The 24,715-nt window shown below is 37.8% G+C and overlaps 1 protein-coding gene across 1 annotated transcript in view; it reads right to left on the minus strand.

Moving 5' to 3' along the window:
• Positions 1–22,711, minus strand: part of fn1a (fibronectin 1a) — a 101,253-nt gene extending 78,542 nt beyond the window's left edge. Inside the window, exons 1-11 of the mRNA XM_061918493.1 lie at positions 22,498–22,711; positions 17,389–17,514; positions 17,157–17,291; positions 16,841–16,972; positions 15,169–15,306; positions 13,203–13,361; positions 12,556–12,753; positions 11,147–11,329; positions 10,868–11,044; positions 4,397–4,552; positions 432–560 (exon numbers count right to left, since the gene is read on the minus strand). Coding sequence (XP_061774477.1) covers positions 432–560; positions 4,397–4,552; positions 10,868–11,044; positions 11,147–11,329; positions 12,556–12,753; positions 13,203–13,361; positions 15,169–15,306; positions 16,841–16,972; positions 17,157–17,291; positions 17,389–17,514; positions 22,498–22,627 — 1,663 coding nt within the window. The 5' untranslated portion in view covers positions 22,628–22,711. The remainder of the gene's footprint in view (positions 1–431; positions 561–4,396; positions 4,553–10,867; positions 11,045–11,146; positions 11,330–12,555; positions 12,754–13,202; positions 13,362–15,168; positions 15,307–16,840; positions 16,973–17,156; positions 17,292–17,388; positions 17,515–22,497) is intronic.
• Positions 22,712–24,715: the final 2,004 nt, after the last annotated feature.

A 24,715-nucleotide genomic window follows, 5' to 3' on the forward strand; every position in this document is an offset into this window, starting at 1 on the left:
GGATGGATGGATGGATGGAACATTACAGCTCAATTTGGTCACTAAATATTGCTGCCAATAATATTGTTTATAGGGCAATAATTTTTGGGGAATCGTCCAGTAAAATTTCAGTTTTAGAGCATGATGTAGACCATAGCTCTGAGCTCTGTCAGAATACAGCCAAATATTAAAACAAATAAATGATTGCATATTGTTTTAATGTGTGGCACCTTGAGACAAGAATATGTTGGTTAACAGTCTAAAAGTAACACGTCTTTCCTCACACGCTATTTTAGCATTTTTTTTAATGTATAAATACAAAATTCACAAACCGAATTGCAATCACAATTTTGGAAAGAAAAATCGCAATTAAGTTTTTTCCCAAAATCGTGCAGCCCTACTGACATACTTTGTCTTGTTCGTGATATATTTCTTGAATAATTTCATCCTACCGATAGCGTCACACTTCCAGCGGCCTCGTCCCTGTCCAAAGCAGGTGCAGTTCATCGAATAGCCTTCCTCGTGTTGTTTGGTGAAGGTCTGGTTCACCTCGTAAGTCAGACCATCGACAATACACTGGTCTGAAAGACACAAAACGAAGACATGATGAGCGAAGGCCAAAAGAGGCTCTTTCATGGCTTGTGACATCTGCTCTGCTGAACACTACCAGTGTGTTTTCATGAGTGTGTGTGTGTGGTGCAGGTGCAACTGAAAACATGTAAAGCACAGTGAGGTCATTATGTACAGCCTATGAACTGTCAACTTGTCACTCTGTGAATTTGTGATGTGTGTGTTTAACACCGGGGAGCAATACTGATAGACAAAGCATCTGGAAAGTAGTCACTGCGCTTCACTTTTTCCACATTTTGTTATGCTACAGCCTTATTCCAAAATAGAACACATTCAGTTGTGTCCCCCAAATTCTACAGGCAATACCCCATGACTATATTTTTTATTTTATTTTATTTTTTTTATTAAAAATTAAAAAATCACATGTTCATAAGTATTTACAGCTTTTGCTCAATACTTTGTTCAAAGTTTAAGTAAAGTTAAAGTACACACAGATTGTCACACACACACTAGGTCGGTGGTGAAAGTTCTCCCGTCCAAAGGCAAAACCTAGTAACTCACTTATAGCTGATTTTGAGAAAACAAAGGAAAACCAATCTATCTTGATGCTGTCTTACAAAGATCTACAAAGTCATCAAACGTACAGATGTTTTTTGAGCTTTCATTTTCTTGCCGATTGAGCCATGGATTGAATCTGCTCTCATGAACGTGTGTGTGCCCTTTCTCCAGATATTTTATCACAATCTCGGGTGGGCCCCATTCTGCGTTTGCACATTGGGCAAGAGCCGTGTACAGCGTCCAGTTTTTATTTGGATCTCCACAGTTATCTGCCCAAAAGAGTATGCAAGGGGAAAAATAAAGAACAATACATTTAATGAAGGTGCTTGCAACGTCCTGGGCCAATCTTCCAGATATCCCCTCGTGCCATAATATCACATAATCAGGTTGACCGTCGGCCCCCATTCGTGCAAATGTCTCATTAAAGAAAATAAGGCGACTGACAAAGAAGCTTCGATTGGTCCCTTGAGATACTAGGTTTTTTTGTTGTATCTACGCGGTTATGTGGTAGTTGCTAGGTCCTGCCATGCGCGTAACAGCTTACTTAGGGAACAAATTACAATATCGCATACACTAATGTAAAGCATATCACCTTGGAACTCCAAAATTATTATCAGCTCAGTTTTGACCCAAATTGAGTTACTGGGTTTTGCCTTTGGACAAGAGAGTCGTCCTCTGGATCTGACCCATCCCCCTGTTCACCCTCTGGAAGGTGAGGGGAGCAGTGGGCAGCAGCGGTGGCCGCGCCCAGGAATCATTTTTGGTGATTTAATTCTAATGCTTGATGCTGAGTGCCAAGCATTTTTATAGTCTTTGGTACGACTCGGCTGGGATTTCAACTCATAACCTACCGATCTCAGGGCGGACACTCTAAGTCTGGTCAAGTAGGTGACCAAAAACCCGATGTTCACTCTGTCAGAGCTACCTTCGCAAAATTAAAACAAAACATTTTTCAAATGTCATTATGTGAATGTGAGTGTGAATGTTGTCTGTCTATCTGTGTTGGCCCTGCAATGAGGTGGCGACTTGTCCAGGGTGTACCCCGCCTTCCGCCCGATTGTAGCTGAGATAGGCGCCAGCGCCCCCCGCGACCCCCAAAGGGAATAAGCGGTAGAAAATGGATGGATGGATGGATTATGAGGTAGTGTTGTAACGATACCAATATTTAGGTACCGGTTCCGGTACTAAAATTATTTCGATACTTTTTGGTACTTTTCTAAATAAAGGGGACCACAAAAAATTGCATTATTGGCTTTATTTAAAAAAAAAATCTTAGGGTACATTAAACATATGTTTCTTATTGCAGTTAAGTCCTTAAATAAAATAGTTAACATACTAGACAACTTGTCTTTTATTAGTAAGTAAACAAACAAAGGCTCCTAGATAATCTGCTGACATATGCAGTAACATATTGTATAATTTTCCATTTTATCATTTTGTCAACATTATTAAGGTCAAGTGGTAGAAAATGAATTATTAATCTACTTGTTTATTTACTGTTAGTATCTGCTTACTTTCTCTTTTAATATGTTCTATCTACACTTCTGTTAAAATGTAATAATCACCTAATCTTCTGTTGTTTGATACTTTACATTAGTTTTGGATGATACCACAAATTTGGGTATCAATCCTATACCAAGTCGTTACAGGATCATACATTGGTCATATTCAAAGTCCTCATGTGTCCAGGGACATATTTCCTGAGTTTATAAACATAAAAAACATTTTTTTTAAAACAAGAGGAGATGTTGCGATGCCAAAAAATATCAACGTAATCATAGTAGTATCGACTACATATATGCCTGTACTTGATATCATTACTGTGGATGTTAGGTGTAGATGCACCAATGGCCTTTGTTTACATTTTGACGCCGGTGAGCTACGGTGTGTAGTGAAACATGTTTAGCTATTCCTGGTCCTGCAGGGATGATACTTGTAAGAAACGTACTTTATTTGTCGCCATGGAGATCAGGATTAGTGATTTAAAAGTCGCTAAAACACTGCTGACGGCGGATGGATGTTAGCTGCTAGCTAGCTAGCCATGTCTTAAAGCACCTCATCCTAAAGGTGTTTCAGTGTTATAACTTCACCTTTATTGTTAGTTTTTAAGCCAAAATGCGCCCGTTCTCCCTTTTCTGTCTACACACTGTGTCTGCTTGTAAGTACTCAGTGATTGTGTGCTACCGAACATGCTCCTCTGCTCGTGAATCAGCAATGTCACGACATGAGGTGCGGGACCGGTGTTGTACCGAAATCTGTTACCCATCAGAATTTGTAACTCCAGGGGGCGATGTTCCCATGCCGTTTATTTGATGGTTAAACGGCAAGGCCAAAGAGGAGGAGAAGAAGAACGCTTGCGTAAATGGCGTAAACTATCCGTAACGCTGAAACGTCACTTATCTATATTGGAAAATGTATGTGTCTGAGAGAGAATCAACAGCTGATACAATGGACTCATACTATAATGAAAGTAAGTCATTGATTTCAAGAATATGTGTAATTTAATAATGCTGAAATTCTGTCAACTGACGTTGCTGCATTAAGGATAGTTTACGCCATTTACGCAAGCGTTCTTCTTCTCCTCCTCTTTGGCCTTGCTGTTTAACCATCAAACAAACACCATGGGAACATCGGCCCCTGGAGTTACAAATTCCGATGGGTAACAGATTTCGGTACAACACCGGTACGTTTCAGAGACGGTATGGTACCGAAAAGAATTCATTAGTATTAGGTACGATACTAATATATTCTTATTTTACTGTTATATTTTTATTGCCATTGTTGCTTTTCATTTTTTGTTCTTATTATAATATTTCTCTTTTTGTTTCCATTTAAACCCCCATTATTTACTTTTTACTTTTATTTAAATTGATCTCAACTCTGGTTTACACTGCTGCTGGAATTTTAATTTTCATGAAGGAACTCTCCTGAAGGAATCAATAAAGTACTATCTATCAATCAATCAATCAATGTTTACTTATATAGCCCTAAATCACTAGTCTATCTATCTATCTATCTATCTATCTATATATCTATCTATCTATCTAATACCGGTATACCGTACAAACCTACTATGAGGTATTGCCAGTAGAATTTTGAGGACAAAATGACAATAGTAAATTTTGGAATAAGGCCGTAACATTTAAAAATGTGGAAAAAATTAAGTGCTGGGAATATTTTGTTGATGCACTGTTTATTAGTATTGGTGCCCTGTATTAAACACACACATCAAAAAATACACAGAAACACACCACACACGCACGCACACACACACAAACACATCAAATACCTTTAAGCTGGGAGTAGGCAACACAGCTCCATTCTCCTCGACCATTGCCAACACAGGTACACCGTATCATGTGACCCAAAACATCATGGCGTTTGTCCCACTGGTCTCCCACACGATACATCACCCCTTCACTGGTCGTGCACACTTCTTCATGGTCTGGAGGGCATAGCATCAGAATTGTGATTTACTTTGCCAAGGCTTTTTTTGTCATAAAAATGTTGATTTCTATTTGGGAAAACGTGTGTAAACACTCACTCCTAACTTCAGATGACTACATGATTGCTAATCGTCCAAGACGTCATGCATTTTAACAATGAACATCTGCGTCCTAATGACAAACAATTCTGAAGCACACTAGCCTGAAACAGATGTCCTGGGTTCCCGTTTGTCTGTGTTCAACTTGTGTTCTCCGATAAAGAGATCGTTAAGATCACAGCATTTGTGCAATAGTGATGAGGATTTAGTAGGAAATTGAACAAAACAAAATGTCAAATTCTGTAAAATATTCATGTATGCACAATCATCATAGGGTCTGTGCAACTCCATGCATATGCACAAGCCCCAAAACAATGGGGAGTCTTTCTGCAATGCTGTAATGCAGGGGTCACCAACGTGGTGCCCGCGGGCACCAGGTAGCCCGTAAGGACCAGATGAGTAGCCGGCTGGCTTGTTTTAAAAATAGCTCAAATAGCACCACTTACCAGTGAGCTGCCTCTATTTTTAAATTGTATTTATTTACTAGCAAGCTGGTCTCGCTTTGCTCGACATTTTTAATTCTAAGAGAGACGAAACTCAAATAGGATTTGAAAATCCAAGAAAATATTTTAAAGTCTTGGTCTTCACTTGTTTAAATAAATTCATTAATTTTTTGACTTTGCTTGTTATAACTTTCAGAAAGACAATTTTAGAGAACAAATACAACCTTAAAAATGGTTTTAGGATTTTTAAACACATATACCTTTTTACCTTTTAAATTCCTTCCTCTTCTTTACTGACAATTTGAAATTTAAAGGCCACCAGGCTGCATCAAACTTTTGGTGCCTTGTTGACACAGAAAAGTACAGTGTTGTATGCGCAGCAGCTATGAAGGTTGCAAGCCTGTTTGGTTCAACTTATCTTTGTGAATCAGCCTTTTCTGACATGAACTTCATCAAGAACAAACACAGAACACGCCTCACCGATGCAGATCTGCAAGACTCACTCAGAATTGCAGTTTCAAGTTACACACCAGAGTACAACACACTAGTTAACAGCATGCAATGCCAGGCTTCCCACTAACTGAAAAAGAAACAGATAACAGATTTGGTGTCCAGTTCAAAGTGTGACATGAGTTATCTAAAAAATTTAGAGTTGACTTCTATATTTTACATGAGGTATTATTTGTACAAACATGGTGCAAATTAATTCATGATTTGTTAACAAAATGTTAGTGGCTAGCTAGTTGAAATGGGATATTGTGATTTCACAAGACTGTCTTAGAAGTGATCATTTGAAAATGTTCAATTTGAAAAATGTGCACTTAGAGAAAATATAAAAATATTGATATTTATCTGTTTCTATATATATTTACTGTGAGAAATCATAAAGATGATCAGTGTTTCCACAAATATCATTAATTAATAATAATAACAGCGTTAAAGGTAAATTGAGCAAATTGGCTATTTCTGGCAAATTATTTAAGTGTGTGTCAAACTGGTAGCCATTCACATTAATCAGTACCCAAGAAGTAGCTCTTGGTTTCAAAAAGGTTGGTGACCCCTGCTCTAATGTAATGGCCGTGGAACAGACATGCTTGACAAAATTCAATCAATTACTATGATATATTTTGCCATGGGTTACAGTAGTTACTGGTAATGTTACAGGGCGATTACAGGGTTTGTGCAGGCATCAGCGAATGTATTGTAATGCTTTTTGATGCAACCTTAGACAAATTTAATACCCACAATTTCCTACTGCAGATAGCTATTATATGTAGTCAAAAGTATAACATTGTCTATATAGACAAAATTGTTAGCATTTTACAACAATAATGCTGAATAGTTGAAATGTTTACCTTAACTGTGGCCGAATTAATGTAATCATAATATATAAAAAAAAACAATTCAAGTAACCCTTTCTAATGCAATAAACATTTTTTTCATTAACCAATGTTAACCATTGGTAGGTTAAAACTTATGTATCCTAGAAAAAATTTACTCTTAATTCTTGTTAGCAAAAATTGCACTTCAATAAATATTGAAAATCTGGAAGCGCAGTTTTGTTTCCCTAATTAGAAAAAAATGGGTCAGGGGGATTGTTTTGTTGTCTTTTTTGTTGCCTTTTTTGTTGCTAATTGCAGTTGTATGATTTTTGTTTATTTTGTTTAATGCCTTTGAACATTGTATTTAATGCTTTGTAATGCCATTCATTTTGGCAAAATCCATGTAATGACGTTTAATACTTTTTAAGAAAAATGTTAATCATATTGCCGAGGTAACCTTTGTGAATAGAGGGAACAAATACAAAGTATTTTTTTGTGTGACATTATTTAATTATAGGATGCTGGTATGGTATCTAAAAATCACACTGTGGAAGTTATTACGCCAGGACTGTTTGGTTTAGTCCAAACAACCAACATTTATGCAGCATCAAAAAGACGAGATAGGATATCTCCTCGTGCTGGAATGCAGTCCTGAGATAGAGCCGAACTATGTCTAGACCACCTGGCTTCCTCTGAGAGACCACTGACATGACACCATTCTTTGAAAAAATGCTTCAGATATGCAGACCACTGCTCATGATCTTGTTTTCAGTGTGGCTACAAACTGACAACAAGACCCATGGCGGACACCATGTTTACCTTTTAAACAGCGAAGGGGGTCAGGGGCCGAGACTTCTTTCAGCATCATCATTAACATCTCAACCACAATGTTTATTTTGACAGGCAAAAGTCATTAAAGAAAATCAAAGACTTCCTGGTAACCAACCAGCTCTGACAAAGGTTTGAGTGCTGTTTCTCCCCCCTCTTTATGTCTTGGCAGCCTGTTGTCTTAACAACAGGGTGTTAGCCAAAGGTGAGCCCCATGTAAAAAAAAAAAAAGGAAACAGAGGAACCTAACCAAGTAAAAATAAATGATTATATTATCCATTTGACACAAGGACATGGTGTATGTTGCATCACAACAACAAAACAACACAGAATAAGCTATTGTGAAATTGAACATATTTTCCAATTCTAATTACCTCAATGGACAGATGGTTGCAGTGTCTACCATGCACATTTTTAAGTCTGCTGCAGGACTATTTAATCTCCCATCTGCCTTCTTTGAAGTCAAAGAAGCTTTTGATGTGGGATAGTCTTACAAAGTTTTGTTGGGGACTTAGGGCAGTGGTTCTCAAATGGGGGTACGCATACCCCTGGGGGTAATTGAAGGTATGCCAAGGGGTACGTGAGATTTTTTTTTTAATATTCTAAAAAATAGCAGCAATTCAGAAATCCCTTATAAATATATTTATTGAATGATACTTCAATAAAATATGAATGTAAGTTCATAAACTGTGAAAAGAAATGCAACAATGCAATAGTCAGTGTTGACAGCTAGATTTTTTGTGGACATGTTCCATAAATATTGATGTTAAAGATTTCTTTTTTTGCGAATAAATCTTTAGAATTAAGTTCATGAATCCAGATGGATCGCAATTACAATCCCCAAAGAGGGCACTTTAAGTTGATGATTACTTCTATGTGTAGAAATCTTTATTTATAATTGAATCAGTTGTTTATTTTTCAACAAGTTTTTAGTTCTTTTTATATCTTTTTTTCCAAATAGTTCAAGAAAGACCACTACAACTGAGCAATATTTTGCACTGTTATACAATTTAATAAATCAGAAACTGATGACTCAGTGCTGTATTTTACTTTTTTATTTCTTTTTTTCAACCAAAACTGCTTTGCTCTGATTAGGGGGTACTTGAATTAAAAAAACTGTTCACAGGGGGTACATCACTGAAAAAAGGTTGAGAACCACTGACTTAGGGCATGCCTCCATGAGTGAAACACGAAAACAGCTGTTCTAGGAATCCTCAGCGTCGACATTGAATTAATTTATTCTACATTCACATGCATGTGCAGATATCAGTTTCAACATTGTGCCACATGATTCTTATGATTACTAAAGACTTAGATAAGTTTTTTTTCAAATGTTATGTTCGACAGTTAATAACACACATTTGTGATTTTCTGACCTTATTTCTAACCCTTTCTTACATCCTGTTGGCATTGCTTCATTATTACAAATTAATTAGTCCAGGGCTATTCAACTAGCGGCCCGGGGACCAAATCCGGGCCAGGAATGACAACATACCGGCCCCCAAGGTCAGTTCATAACTTGGGAAACAAACATTCCTAAAAACATGAGAGTGCTCCTGTTGTATGGACAAACTTGGACCACTTTAAAAATATTGGCACATCCTTGCGTTGACATTTTAACCTTGCTAGCAAACATAAAACACTGCAGTCTAAACTTGTGATTTACATAACCGAGGCATTCATTAAGGCACCCCATTAGGTCCCCTTCTTTTTGGCAGTTACACATTTTCTTTGTAATTGAATTATTGTGATTAAGGGGTTGCAGTAGCTTGTTTACTTCAGTCATGTATTCAACTTATACTAGTGGTGTGCCTCAACGTTCCATTTTAGGTCCTCTCATATTCATCATTTGGGCTATTCTGTACAAAACACTTGTCAGAGACTCGCACATTTTTGCGATTGATCCTTAAAAACAACAAACAACAGAGTGCTCGTGTAACTCCTGCCAAAATAAATAGCCCACAATCAAATGCGTATTGTAAAAGACACTAGTTCTCAGGAATATACCAAATTAGATTAATAGAGAAAGGCGAAGTTCACTCCCCCTGGTCCTTAGATTTTTGGAAATGTGACCCACAATACAATTTAGTGAAATATCCCTGCTTTAGTCCTTCACAGACCTTGGCGTCAATAACCCCCCAGTGTTTCACTGCCCTCAGCGTCTTTTGTTACCCATGGAGATCTAATTGGCACCGATTCAACAAAAAACAGACCTGTGATTTCAATTTGCCTAAGCTATAAATAAAGGTGTCAGAACTCTAAATGAGATTTTGTTTCAAGCCCCTTTTAACTCCAACCAGATAAGAGCTTACATGCTAATTGAGTAACTCATCACATTTGTTTGACAGGGAGGAAAAACGTTTTAATTAAGTCTGGTGGAGCTAATTACAATAGTTCAGGCCATCAAACTCAGCTGCTGAGAAGATCCCCATTTGGTCAGTTGGCGTTCATTTGGTATGATATGGCTATTCAACTAAATTGTTCGAAGGGCCCCATTTAAAAAATGTCAAGGGTCGGTGTGTCAGACTTCTCCCTTGACTATTCTCTGTAGTAGACATTTGTTTTTGGTCTAATTATTTTGTCAGATAAAAAAAAATAACCCTATTTTTCAAAATACAAGTGTTTATTCCTGTGGACACTGGCCTTTATGAGGTTAAAAATATTACCAGTTTACACTGGTCCAAGTTTCTCTCTAAAGCAGAGAAGTAGTGTGTTTGATCTGGTATGATCTCAGACGCTCCATTGTCTAATTCAGTGATTCACAAACTGTGCTATGTGCTGGTGGTAGTCAGGCACCATCTAGTGCAGTGGTTCTTAACCTTGTTGGAGGTACTGTACCCCACCAGTTTCATATGCGCATCCACCGAACCCTTCTTTAGTGAAACATAAAATGTTTTTCAAATTCAAGATAAAGTCAAATGATCTTTTACTGGCGCACAACCGTGCATGAACATCACCTTGTTCAAAGAACAAAACCAACACAGTGCATAAACTCGTAACAAATTACACACTTGAAAATCAGTTTGGGTTCTGCTGTTGCCGTATCCCTACTATGCAGATAGGGAGACGTTTTTATGTACACAACGAGTCGGGTGTGGCTTGAGTGGAGGCTCCACCGAACCCCTGAGGCCGACTCACCGAACTGCTAGGGTTCGATCGAACCCTGGTAAAGAACCACTGATCTAGTGGTATGACCCAAAAATCACTTGATTAAAGTAGTGTTTTATTTTCCTATATTCAAACATAGTGTTACTGTTCAAACTATGCATAATGTTACAGTGGCCAAAAATATGAAATACATTTTAATACACCTCTGCCTTGTTTTTAATGAATACTTAGGACTACTGCGGTAGTGTTTCAGTTGCCCGTTATGGTCTTACTTGGAGAGCCACGTGTTTTCTAAGGTGGTACTTGGTGAAACAAATTTGAGAACCACTAGATTAGCTTTACCAAATATATTTGGCTGGTTGGTACACTGTGCAAATGCAAGGAAATTTAATGGGTGTTCATTGTCTCTTTGACTCATTTAAATATGTTTTTCATTCTTTTTCATGCCACAACTATGAAAGAAATGAAGCTCGAACATCTGGATTATCTTTGATGCAGCTTGCACTCCCACTTACCAGCCATAGGGCAGAATCCAAAACGGTGTTCTGTATCATAATCGGTTGTAGTGCCGCACCATTTCATGCCATCTCTGCGTCCATCTGCAGTGCAGTCGGTGTAGTTTCGGCCGTTATACAGATAGGGGAATTGGCAAATAGCACCATTTGAATTACCGCCCCTTGTTGACACAATTACTATAAAAGGAAAAAAGCTATGTTAGCATCCAGTTGCCCATAAATTATTCGGCACTATTACAAGTTTCTCTCTGTTCATGCATTTTTTTCATTTTGGCTCACCATTCTTTTCTGTGCAGAAGGAATATTTCTGGTCAGTCTCAAAGTCAGATGAGGTTGAACACCACAGCTGTCCATCACTACGTCCATCCGAGATACAAGAGTGATAAGTCTTTCCCTTATAGACAAAGGGGAACACACAAGGCTGACCTCCAGAGTTGCCTCCGTACACTGGAGCTGGTCCATCTGAAGGAAAACACAACCATATGATGTGTTTTCATGCAAGGTTTTCTTTCAGAATTGATTGTTGGTTGTATCTTAAAAAGGCCTACTGAAATGCGATTTTCTTATTCAAACAGGGATAGCAGGTCCATTCTATGTGTCATACTTGATCATTTTGCAATATTGCCATATTTTTGCTGAAAGGATTTAGTAGAGAACATCGACAATACAGTTCGCAACTTTTGGTGCTGATAAAAAAAGCCTTGCCTGTACCGGAAGTAGCAGACGATGTGCGCGTGACGTCACGGGCTGTGGAGCTCCTCACATCTGAACATTGTTTGCAATCATGACCACCAGCAGCGAGAGCGATTCGGACCGAGAAAGCGACGATTTCCCCATAAATTTGAGCGAGGATGAAAGATTCATGGATGAGGAAAGTGAGAGTGAAGGACTAGAAAAAATAAATAAATAAATAAATTAAAAAAAAAAAGGCAAGAGGGCAGTGGGAGCGATTCAGATAGGGAAGGTGCTGTGAGAGGCACCGTGGCAGCCGTGGGGGTGGCAGGACCACTCGCAACAAGGGATAGAGCCATACCGCTTTGAACCTGACGCTGACGGTGACGGTCAGGAGGAAGCATATTGATGATGGAGTAGCACATGACATAGATCGCCTTCAGAATGCAGAATGGTAAAATGTTTTTTATTAATACACATAATACACTGTACTATGTGTGTGTGGTCCAATCCAACCGTGTTTGCTTGACATCTCTGTTCCATACTAAAGCTTGACTGTCATCTTTCGGGAATGCAAACCATGAAACACCGGCTGTGTCTGTGTTGCTAAAGCCGGCCGCAATACACCGCTTCCCACCTACATCTTTCTTCTTTGATGTCTCCATTGTTCATTGGACAAATTTCAAAAGATTCAGCAACACAGATGTCCAGAATACTGAGGAATTTTGCGATAGAAACAGACGACTTAATAGCTGGGAACGATGCTGGAACAAAATGTCCTCTACAATGTGTGACGTCAAGCGCACGCGTCATCATACCGAGACGTTTAAGCAGGATATTTCGCCGCGAAATTTAAAATTGCAATTTAGTAAACTAACCCGGCCGTATTGGCATGTGTTGCAATGTTCAGATTTCATCATTGATATACAAACTATCAGACTGCGTGGTCAGTAGTAGTGGGTTTCAGTAGGCCTTTAAGTTAACATGATGATTTAAAAAACAGAACATCATCTTACCCCATTGCTCACAGCTGACCCCATTGCCCAAACAGGTACAAATCATCTGTTTGGTTCCCTGGCTCTTAAACCAGCGCTGGCCAACAAAGTATGACGGTCCGGAATCTGTCCGACAGGGTCCTTCTTGGGGAAGCTCAGGCACGGAGGAAGGCTGGTAGATGGCTGGCTGTATGTTAGTGATCACACGGGAGCCTGTGCCTGAAATCAGTGTTAAAAACACATGCTTAAATGACTAAATTGATTAATATGTTTATACAAGACAGGGGAGAGTGTTGTGGTTACTGTGACAAAAGTAACCAAAAATAATGCTTGTAAACCAGATGCAAGTTATGACTCATTTCCAGAAGAATATCCACTTTCTTTTTAATGAACTGTCTCCGAGTCATTATGAGTATAGCGTCTCATTGCCAGAAGTCCCGTCAAGCACATTTTTTCCTGCTAACGCTCTCCTGTCCTTTTTTTTTTTCAACCTCTGTTCCATGTCTGTCTTCCTCATGAGGTCATGATCACGAGCTACAAGACACATCTTTCTCACATCAACACTTGGCTCTTCAGACTTCTCCCCCCTTCAATGCATCTGTCTCTGGCCTACATTATTCTCTCTGCAGAGGGGTTGCTAAACACACAAGGATATCATCAGTTCTCACCCAGGCCAGTAGTGTGAAGTGAGGCATGTCTTTCACACTTCCACTCCCCTCTGCCATTCCCTGTGCAAAGACACTGGAGCAGGTTGCCTCTGGCATCAGTCTTGGTCCATGTGTCGCCAATACGGTAAGCGGTCAGAGTGTCCTGGTCGTTACAACGATCTAAACGTGGGAATAGTTCGTTATAATCATAAGACATGTTATATCACGCTGCAGCGATGCAACGATTATTGATTTTGACTGATAATCACGGTTTCACAGGAACTGTACATTGATTATTTTACAACAACAAAAATCTATAAAATCACAGACATTCCTTAGAGATTTTGATGTGTTATTTATTACTGTCGGAAAAACAATAACATTATAATTACAGTACAAAAAATTTAATATAAACAAAAAATATTCATCATAAACAAATAAATTAATTCATACTTGTATTATCAAACTAAAAATAATAAACGCAAGTGTTATTGTCATTAACTGTCATCCATGCCTATTTGTCATTTGTAATCATCTACTTTATGCTGTATTAATATTAACTGGAATGCACATAATTAAATCCCACAGTAAAAGGCTGTTAGTCTACAAGCTCCTAATGTTATGTTAATGTGTCACACATGCTTTATTAACTTACAATGCCTATAGTTTATTCAACAGACAGGTAGAAGTCATCTCTAACATTAAATGGTCACTAAATGAAGACCTTGACAGGAGTACAGTAGCTTTTGCTTTTTGTTTACACTGAAACGACTCAACACTAAACTCCTGACTGTGACATATTTATATTTAACTTTTTACCAACTCAATTCTTCATGAAGTAAATTGCCATTACAGAATTTAACTCCGTTATTATGGCTTACCTTTACTTTGGCGCGCAAAGCTGCCTTTTTTGGCAGATTTTGCAAATGCGGGAGCCAATGACTTCTTGGTCATGTTTTAAGTGCCAAAATGTTCCCATGCTGCAGATTTAGGCTTTTTTTTTGTGTGGGAAAAGTTTGCTGCCGTTTTTAAGCTAATGTAGTATACTAGCATGTCTCTCAATATGTGTGTGTAAGTGCGTGGACAGGGAATGGGGGGATGCTTTATCAGTATCATGCTTGAAACCCCACTTTGAAAAGCTTTGCACTGCAAAAAACGTGCTCATTGTAGCATTAATCCTGACTTCCTCATAAGCTTTATTGATCATATTGACTTTTTGATGTACTGTGCTCCTACTTAAGGTTGCTGATCAATGTATTTATTATTGTTTATTGAGATCAATAAGTTTTATTTTTCAGCACTAAATGGGTCAAGTCGGACAAAAAATGTTACATCCATTGCAGGCCTACTTATGCACTTTTCTGTTACACACAAAAAAAAACAATGTTAATAAAGTTATTCTTGGTTGTATCTATATTTCTTTTTAGTTTTTTTATGTTATAAAAATGTTTATTTGGACAAATGCTACTATTTATAGTTGCTGCATAAAGTCAGGGGGGCCCTAATGTCTTTTTGCAAAGGAAGGAGTAACAAGAAAATAATTGAGAAGCACTGGTTTATAGCAAGTGAAGAGAATTGAAACACGCTGTGTTGTGTAGCCTTGGCGATTAAATAACGGTGATGTTTTTAATCAGGGTTAATAATAAAAAACAGTTAATCGTTGCATCTCTGATAATGTCATTTGATAGCAAAATGTAGTACACAAGATTATAGGGTTTGAGGCTATTCTCACAAATGTTTAATTTAAAAACCAAAGATTTTTTCTTTCTTTGAAAAAAATGTAACATCATAAAAAGAGCTTTTGTATAGACAAAACTACAAACGGCAAAAAGTAATTTAACACGTGATAAAATGCAAATGTGTGAATGCAATTGACTGAGAAAACAAAAGTCCTGTACTAGTAAAGTAATTACTCATTGAGGAATTGATTAGTCAATTCCAGAAAAGTGATAGGTCAATTTAATAACAAAAGTCAAAGATCTCTTACTTCGAGATGTGCATGTGATGCGGCCACTTCCTTCTCCCAAACAGGTACAGTCCACAACCATCCATCCCTGGTAGGGTTTCTCCCATGTCTCCCCAACAACATAAGATGTCCCGGCCGTGTTGTCATAGCAACGCTCAGCTGCAGGGCACACACACATAGTTTAGTATTAAATACTCTTATTTCGACACTCTAACCCAGGGCTATCCAACTGGCGGTCCGAGGGCCAAATCCTGCCCAGGAATGACACCATACCGGCACCCGAGTTCTGCTCAAAACTTGGGAGACAAACATTTTTGCGGCAAATTCTTAAAACACTTAGAGTACTTCTGTTTCCTATAGGAACTTGGACCACTGTGAACACATTGGCAGATCATTGCATTAACATTTTAACTTGGCTATTGTCAGGACATTGGATCGATCGCAACTACACTGTTTGGTTTCTCTTGGAAGAGGTTTTGACCTCTCATCCAAATAGGCTTCATCAGTTTTTGCTCATAGACTTAGATTGGTCACTTCTAGTTGTTTTCTAGTTGTTGTTAGCAAACATAGAACACTGGGGTCAGATCTTGTGATTTACATAACTGAAGCGTTTCTCAAGGCACCCCTTGAAGTCCTCTTTTTTGGCAGGTATTCTTCGTAAATGTATTTATGTAGCTTCGTTTCTTCAGATGCAGTCAGTAGTCATTTGATCCAACTTCTAATAATAATAATAATAATAATAATAATAATAATAGATTTTATTTGTAAAAAAGCACGTTACGTTGAGCAAACAACCTCAAAGTGCCACAGTGTAAAAAAATCGTAATAATAATAATTGTTGAACAAACAACCTCAAAGTGCCACAGTGTAAAAAAATTGTAATAATAATAATAGTAAAAAGATAAAAAATAAATAAAATATAAGACTAGAAACAGCCCAATAGCTATAACCAGCATGCATGTCTATAAAAAGGCTTTTTTTTTTTTTAAATATGGGTTTTTAAGCCTTTTTTAAAAGCATCCACAGTCTGAGGTACCCTCAGGTGGTCAGGGAGAGCGTTCCACAGACTGGGAGCAGCGGAGCAGACCTTCTTTAGTTATACTAGTGTTTTTTCTCAAGGTTCCATTTTAGGTCCTTTCTTTTTTTCCTTTTTTTTTTTTTTTTACAATATGTTTTCATAATGTGATGTATGTAACTAGGGCATTGCTGTAGATTGTTTACGCTTCAGATGCAGTCAGTAGTCATTTGTTCAACTTTTTAGCAACACAACTAGTTTTCCTCAACGTTCCATTTTAGGTTAACTTTTTTTCATCATTTTGGCTATTCAACTGGTGGCCCAACAGTTAAAAAAAAAACTTGTTCGCGATTCACAGTTTTGCAGCCGATTCTTATAAACACTAGAGTGCTGTCACATAGGTGATGTTTGACTAACTTTTTTGCAAAAGGTCCTTTAAAAGCAGATCACTCCTGTAACTCAGATCAAGTACATAGACCAAAATCAATGTCTTCTGTGGGTTTTCTGGAATATACAAAATAAGACTAACAGTCTTAGTAAAGAAGTCCGGTCCAACGGTCCTTAACTTTCTGAAGATGTGAACCAAAAACTATTTAGTTAATCATCCCTAATCTAATTTATTTAAATGATAAACATCAAGGTTGCATTACAGTTAGTCACTGTCTGCAAATGACTCACCAACAGGCTTGCAGGTCCATTCTCCCTTGCCATTACCCAGACAGACGCACTCCAGCATGTAGCCCCCTGTCTCATGGGGTCGCCTCCAGGTGTCTCCTATCTTATACGAGGCCCCGTCCTCATGACAGCGATCTAGGTAGACAGAGGAATGAGGATGATAAGAAAGAAGCGGATGCATATGGGCAACTACCACAAAGATAAAGAATCATGTTTCCCATTATTTACCCGCCCAACTAACTGCAAACAGCTGCACAGAGACATTTGTTTGGCTTATCAGGATGTATTTAAAAACAGAAGCTGTAGTGTCCCCACTTACTTGCAATGGTACAGCTGATCTTTCCCCTTCCAGATCCGATGCAGGTACAATCCCAAATCATGCCATCCTTCGGTCTCTCATAAGTTTCCCCCACGGTGTAGGACTGCTGGTTGATTTTATCATAGCATATTTCCTCTATTGAAGACACACAAGAAAAAAGGGTGTGTTTTGTCTCAGAAAAATATAATATAGTCACACTTACTGTTAGAACAACACACACATGTGAACTCACCTTCAGGTTTGCTTTTACACTTAATGCCGGCAACACCATTGCAAGTACACACCAGAGTGCTGCCCAAGTACGGACGTTCCCATTGGTCATTAATACCGTAGTAATGACCATTTTCGATACAGCCATCTAACAAGAAACCAACAGAGCTAAGGTAAAACAGTGCAAGGAAAATATATATACACACAGATGCATACATACATACAGTATATGTACATATGCATGTATATAGCCATCCATTTCTACAGCTTGTATATATATATATACATACATGTATATAGATAGCCTATACATATACATTTCCATATTATAATAATAGGATATATAAATAATCTAATTGAATATTAAGAGTATGTGAGTCTGTGAAAGTTCCACTCTCACCTTGTTTGCTTTTGTGACGACCCACTTTGTAATAAATCACAAATATCAAGCAGCTGAAATGCGGCAGTTAAAATGTGCCACACATGGATAAGTGTAGAGAAAGTGTTTTGCAATTTTCCATCATGCATTGCAAAGGATAAAAATGGGTTTAATTTGGATTTTTTTTTATGGTGCTGTGACATTTTTTTATAATATGCACAAAGTTCAGTGAGCAGGTTCTGTTAACTGTGACCATGTGTGTTGACTTTTTGTGTCGGTTGCATTTTTTTCTTGCGCAATGACTAGGGAAGGTTGTCTGGATTGGTTGATATAGGTAACTGTTGTGTTGGAATTGCAGGAGAACATTCATTGACCTATCCAAAAAAGGGTTATAAAGTTATATCATTGTAATAATAACATAGTCAAAGTTATTATGAAAACACCCAGCAGGCCAGATTCCTTATAAAACTCATGACATCAGGCCACAATTCGTTAAATTTACTGAAGTAAATTTTTGGTTCAAATAGTAGTTTTAATACAACATACTTTTTACTTTTACCTAAATATTTTTGTAAAGAAAAAACACTATTTATACTCTGTTAACTTGTGTTTCATTCCAATTGCTACTTTTATTTATATCATAAATATATTTTTATTTAATCTATTGATGATAACTTGCAAAGGCATTTTCATTTGGCTCAGTGAAGAGACTTATTCCAGCGGGCTCTGTCACATGACTGTTTCACGAATCAAACATACTATAAGCACTGGTGATGTTTGACTCTATTTCACCAATCAAACAGACTACACACTGTAAAAAGTGGCATGACCTCAGACGAAGCAGCACAACTCTTCAATGTTTACTAACAAACTATAAAAAATAACATATCAAATGCTGCAATCTGTAAGTAGAAATGTTCACATTCCGGCAAACAAAAAAATCCTCTCCCAACTAGGGAAAACATGTTGCGGTAAATTGTATGTTTTTTGTTAATATTATAGCTGCTGGTATGCTAACAATAGTTTTGTTATAACATTATACGTGACCGTAAAATGTGCATATTTTGTGGAAAATGCTACACACACTGTTTGCTGTAGTGCAAACACCATTATGAAATACCTACTGATTAAATCAGATGTTACTCACCAGGTACACTGAATACTTAGAGTACGCTTTACTTTTACTTTATACGTCATATTACGCTCAAGCAGGGATGACCAAACCAAACTAAAAAAATTAAAGAATGCGTGGGCCGTTTTGATATTTTTCATTTTTAAACCAAAACAATATATAATGCAAGCCTTAGGGATTCCCGCACTTTTGGTGAAAGTTAAAGGTCTCAGGGACCCAAAAGGTCAATCAATAAAGTAAAGTAATAAATCCACTTAAGAACTATCAATTGCCAGAAAGCTTGTATCTTTTTATGTTGTCAGCCCTTTTTTATAAAGAAAATCATGTTTTTATGGCAAAAACACAAAACATGCAATATTTTCCCCAAAACATTTTTCAATATTGAATATTTACAGTGAAGAAATGTGATCCCTTAATAGGTAAATCATTAATAACAACATAGCGTCTGATTCATTATTATTTTTTTGAACAATGACAGTTTAAAAAAAATCACACTAAAGGTCCCAAGGATCCAAAAGGGCCCAACTCATAAAAGTGTTAAACATAAGTCATGTATATTAATCTATTTTAATGCCTGCTTGACAACATTTCTAGTTGTTGTTATTTTGTAATAATAATTGTAAAATGTTTCACAGGCCAATAATAAAATAAAAAAATAGCTGCAAGCCGTGAATGGCCACTGGGTCACTCTTTGGACACTCTTACTCTAGAGCAGGGGTGTCAAACGTACGGCCTGCGGGCCGGATCAGGCCCGTGAACAGGTTTTATCCGGCCCGCGGGATGAGTTTGCTAAGTATAATAATGAGCAGAAATTTTTGAATGAAAGAAACCGCTGTTCGAAATGGGTCCACTAGATGTCGCTATAGCAATTATTTGTATCTTTAAGATGATGCGACATATGTAAAAAAAATAATAAACCACATGACATTAGTGCAGCAGTCGAGGAAAATGAGCTATCTAGATAAATAACATACTGTAATTTGATTTTGATATATTTTTTTATCTTGATAGATTGAAAATTAACACCAATGAGTTGACTGATGAACATTATTACATAATTTATTCATAAAGTATGAATAACGACAAATAAAGATGAATACTATTAACCGCAACATTTAAGTGTAAAAAAAAGAACAACAACATAATGATTTGTACATGTTTAGAATGTGCTTGTTCTATTTTTAAACAAACAACAATCTGAAGTTGTCTTTAGTTGTAAGTTATCGCGCCGTGATTTCACTATTGCGGCCTACTTGGGAGTAAATTTTTCTTAATGTAGCCCCCGATCTAAAATTACTTTGACACCCCTGCTCTAGAGCAGTGTTTTTCAACCACTGTGCCGCGACACACTAGTGTACCGTGAGATATTGTTTGGCGTGCCGTGGGAAATTATACAATTTCATCTAATTGGTCGGAAAAATGTTTTTTGCAAACCAATAATTATAATCCGCAAACAATGTGCCGTTGTAGAGTGTCTGGAGATCAGCATAGTAACCATGTAATACTCTTAAGTACCAGTAGGGGGCAGCAGGAAGCTCATTGCTTTTGTAATTTATTTTTTGTAATGATGGTTAGTAGCTGAGATAGGTACCAGGTGCCCCCCGTGACCCCAAAGGGAATAAGCGGTAAAAAATGGATGGATGGATTATTTGAAGTCATATGGAACAATTGCACCAGGTATTTGATGAGTACGACTTTGTATTGTCAATATAGGCTACTGAGTTTCGTTTTTAAAATTTTCTGCTGGTGGTGTCTGTCATGTATTGATTACTCGGGTCACAGGGCAATACCGGAACAATTTTAAGAAAAACTTGAGGGCGGGGGACACAGGATATGATGACATGTGTTGTGTGTTGGACACATAGAAGTGGAAAAAGTAAGAGCAGGAAGAAAAGGCAGAACAAGACAATACGCTTTCTTTTAGTGTATTATTAAGCTTAGATTGCTAACAAGTGAACTAATAAGTGACAGGTCTGGCACACAACAATTGGGACGAGGATGGGATAGTGTCCTCATGGATTTTGTCAATGAAAAAAATGTGCCGTGGTTCAAAAAAGGTTGAAAAACACTGTTCTAAAGCAGTGGTTCTCAACCTTTTTTCAGTGATGTACCCCCTGTGAACATTTTTTTAATTCAAGTACCCCCTAATCAGAGCACAGCATTTTTGGTTGAAAAAAAGAGATAAAGAAATAAAATACAGCACTATGTCATCAGTTTCGGATTTATTAAATTGTATAAGAGTTCAAAATATTGCTCATTTGTAGTGGTCTTTCTTGAACTATTTGGAAAAGAAGATGGAAAAATAACTAAAAACTTGTTCAAATATAAACAAGTAATTCAATTATAAATAAAGATTTCTACACATAGAAGTAATCATCAACTTAAAGTGCCCTCTTTGGGGATTGTAATAGAGATCCGTCTGGATTCATGAACTTAATTCTGAACATTTCTTCACCAAAAAATAAATCTTTAACATCGATATTTATGGAACATGTCCATAAAAAAATCTAGCTGTCAACGCTGAATATTGCATTGTTGCATGTCTTTTCATAGTTTATGAACTTATATTCATATTTGGTTGAAGTATTATTCAATAAATATATTTATAAAGGATTTTTGAATTGTTGCTATTTTTAGAATATTTAAAAAAAAATCTCACATACCCCTTGGCATACTTTCAAGTACCCCCAGGGGTACGCGTACCCCCATTTGAGAACCACTGCACTACACAACATATGATAATGGCTCACGAACAGTAATTACCGTATTTCTTTGAATTTGCACAGGGCATATAGTATGCGCCTGCCTTGAATTACTGTCGGGTCAAACTTGTTTCCCAAAATAATTAACGCATGCTAAAACTCGTGACGTCACGAGTGACACTTCTCCTGTCATCATTTTTAAAATGCAGGAGGCTGATTTGAAATCGCATAAAGGGAAGACGATTAAGAGCTATTCAGTAGGATTTAAGGTCCAAGCTTACATCACACTCAAATGTTTATTGCATACCTTTGGTAAGTGCCGGAGTGAGAAGAGGTTTTAAAATAATTAGCGCATGCTTACTTTCACCGCATGCCTTTGGTAGGCGCAGGAGTGAGAAAATGTTTTGAATTAATTAGCGCCCCAGCGGCAATTTAAGGAAATACGGTAGGTGAAAAATATATATTTATGTTATTCAGCTGAAATTATTTATTGGCATTCAAAACCTCCCCCACTGCATGTGAAATTGACCTCTAAATGTGTTAACTTGACTTCAAAGGACCCCCAGACACCGTAATAAATCATTTATAAGGAGACAGCTATATCCACACACACACACACACACACAAGACTGCTTCTTTGTTCACATCTTCATCTGCCACAAACACCTTAGCAATTCGACATAAATAACATTATTGTTCTCGGTTTACAAAAGTAAAATGTCAGGTTTTCAGATTCAAAAAAAAAAAAAAAAAGTCAAGACAGTTGCAAGAATGCTCGAAAAAAGTTTATATTTTACCCCATTTTTAAGATTATAATCATATTAATTTAAATCAGTGAGGCATTAAATGACTAAGTTGTGGTTTTTAATGCCTAAATACCCTATTTATAGCGAGCAGGTTGGGGGAAATCAAACTTACCCTGATTCACCGAGGGGACGTGATGCTGCTGCGCCTGTCGCCGGTTCTTGGGGGTTCCTTTGGGCAAACAGTGCACCGCGCCCCCTACGCACAGCGCAAACAGCAACCCGGTTACGGTGCCGTGCGACATCGTGGTCAAATGTTGCCCTTGGGCCGACTGAAAGTCACCAAAGACGGAGAGAAGTTGGGTGCACGGTCTTCTGCTCCTCCCCGGCTCAAGTGTGCAGGTCAAACAGCTAGTGGGCGTGATTTATCCAACTGTGCGCCGGGCGGGAGGGGCGGGGATCATTCAACCCTGGACTGGACAACACACGGGGGGTGCTCGAGCAGATTTTCGACCATGTCGTCTTTTTGTGTAATACACGGACTCCCTTTGGCTGAACTTTATGCAGAAAACCTGTTACCTTTTACAAACCCCGTTTCCATATGAGTTGGGAAATTGTGTTAGATGTAAGTATAAACGGAATACAATGATTTGCAAATCATTTTCAACCCATATTCGGTTGGATGCACTACAAAGACAAGATATTTGATGTTCAAACTCATAAAATAATAATTAACTTAGAATTTCATGGCTGCAACACGTGCCAAAGTAGTTGGGAAAGGGCATGTTCACCACTGTGTTACATCACCTTTTCTTTTAACAACACTCAACAAACGTTTTGGAACTTTAATTTTGGGAAATTAATTGTTGAAGCTTTGAAAGTGGAATTCTTTCTCATTCTTGTTTTAAGTAGAGCTTTAGTCGTTCAACAGTCCGGGGTCTCCGCTGTCATATTTTACGCTTCATAATGCACCACACATTTTCGATGGGAGACAGTTCTGGACTGGAGGCGGGCCAGAAAGTACCCGCACTCTTTTACTACGAAACCACGCTGTTGTAACACGTGGCTTGGCATTGTCTTGCTGAAATAAGCAGGGGCGTCCATGATAACGTTGCTTGGAAGACAACATACTGTATGTTGCTCCAAAACCTGTATGGACCATTCAGCATTAATGGTGCCTTCACAGATGTGTAAGTTACCCATGCCTTGGGCACTAATACACCCCCATACCATCACAAATGCTGGCTTTTGAACTTTGCGCCTATAACAATCTGGATGGTTAGTTTCCTCTTTGTTCCGGAGGACACCACGTCCACAGTTTCCAAATATAATTTGAAATGTGGACTCGTCAGACCATAGAACACTTTTCCACTTTGCATCAGTCCATCTTAGTTGAGCTCGGGTCCAGCGAAGCCAGCATTTTTCCTGGGTGTTGTTGATAAATGGGTTTTGCTTTGCATAGCAGAGTTTTAACTTGCACTTACAGATGTAGCGACCAACTGTAGTTACTGACAGTGGTTTTCTGAAGTGTTCCTGAGCCCATGTGGTGATTTCCTTTACACACTGATGTGGGTTTTTGATGCAGTACCGCCTGAGGGGTCAAAGGCCCGTAATATCATCGCTTACGTGCAGTGATTTCTCCAGATTCTCTGAAACTTTTGATAATGTTACGGACCGTAGATGGTAAAATCACTAAATTCCTTGCAATAGCTCATTGAGAAATGTTGTTCTAAAACCGTTCGACAATTTGCTTACAAATTGGTGACCCTCGCTCCATCCTTGTTTGTGAATTACTTAGAATTTCATGGAAGCTGGTTTTATACCCAATCATGGCACCCACCTGTTCCCAATTAGCCTACACACCTGTGGGATGTTCCAAATAAGACTCTTTAAGGGCCCCCCCCAACTCTCCCTAAATCCAACGTCACACTCACTTATGTTTACACGAATGTTGTCCTGATTCCAATATTTTGGTACCGGGACCAAAATTATTTCGATACTTTTCGGTACCTTTCTAAATAAAGGGCACACAAAAAATGGCTTTATTGGCTTTATTTAAAAAAATATATGTTGGGGTACATTAAACATATGTTTTTTATTGCAGGTTTGTCCTTAAATAAAATAATGAACACACAAGACAACTTATCGTTTAGTAGTGAGTAAGCAAACAAAGGCTCCTAATTAGTCTGCTGATATATGCAGTAACATATTGTATCATTTTCCATTTTATTATTTTGTCAACATTATTAGGGGCAAGTGATAGAAAACTAATTATTGATTTACTTGTTCATTTACTGTTAATACCTGCTTACTTTCTCTTTTAACATGTTCTATCTGCACTTATGTTCAAATGTAATAATCTCTCATTCTTCTGTTGTTTGATACTTTACATT

The sequence above is a fragment of the Nerophis ophidion genome, linkage group LG13 (genome assembly GCF_033978795.1).
Source record: "Nerophis ophidion isolate RoL-2023_Sa linkage group LG13, RoL_Noph_v1.0, whole genome shotgun sequence".
Lineage (NCBI taxonomy): Eukaryota > Metazoa > Chordata > Actinopteri > Syngnathiformes > Syngnathidae > Nerophis > Nerophis ophidion.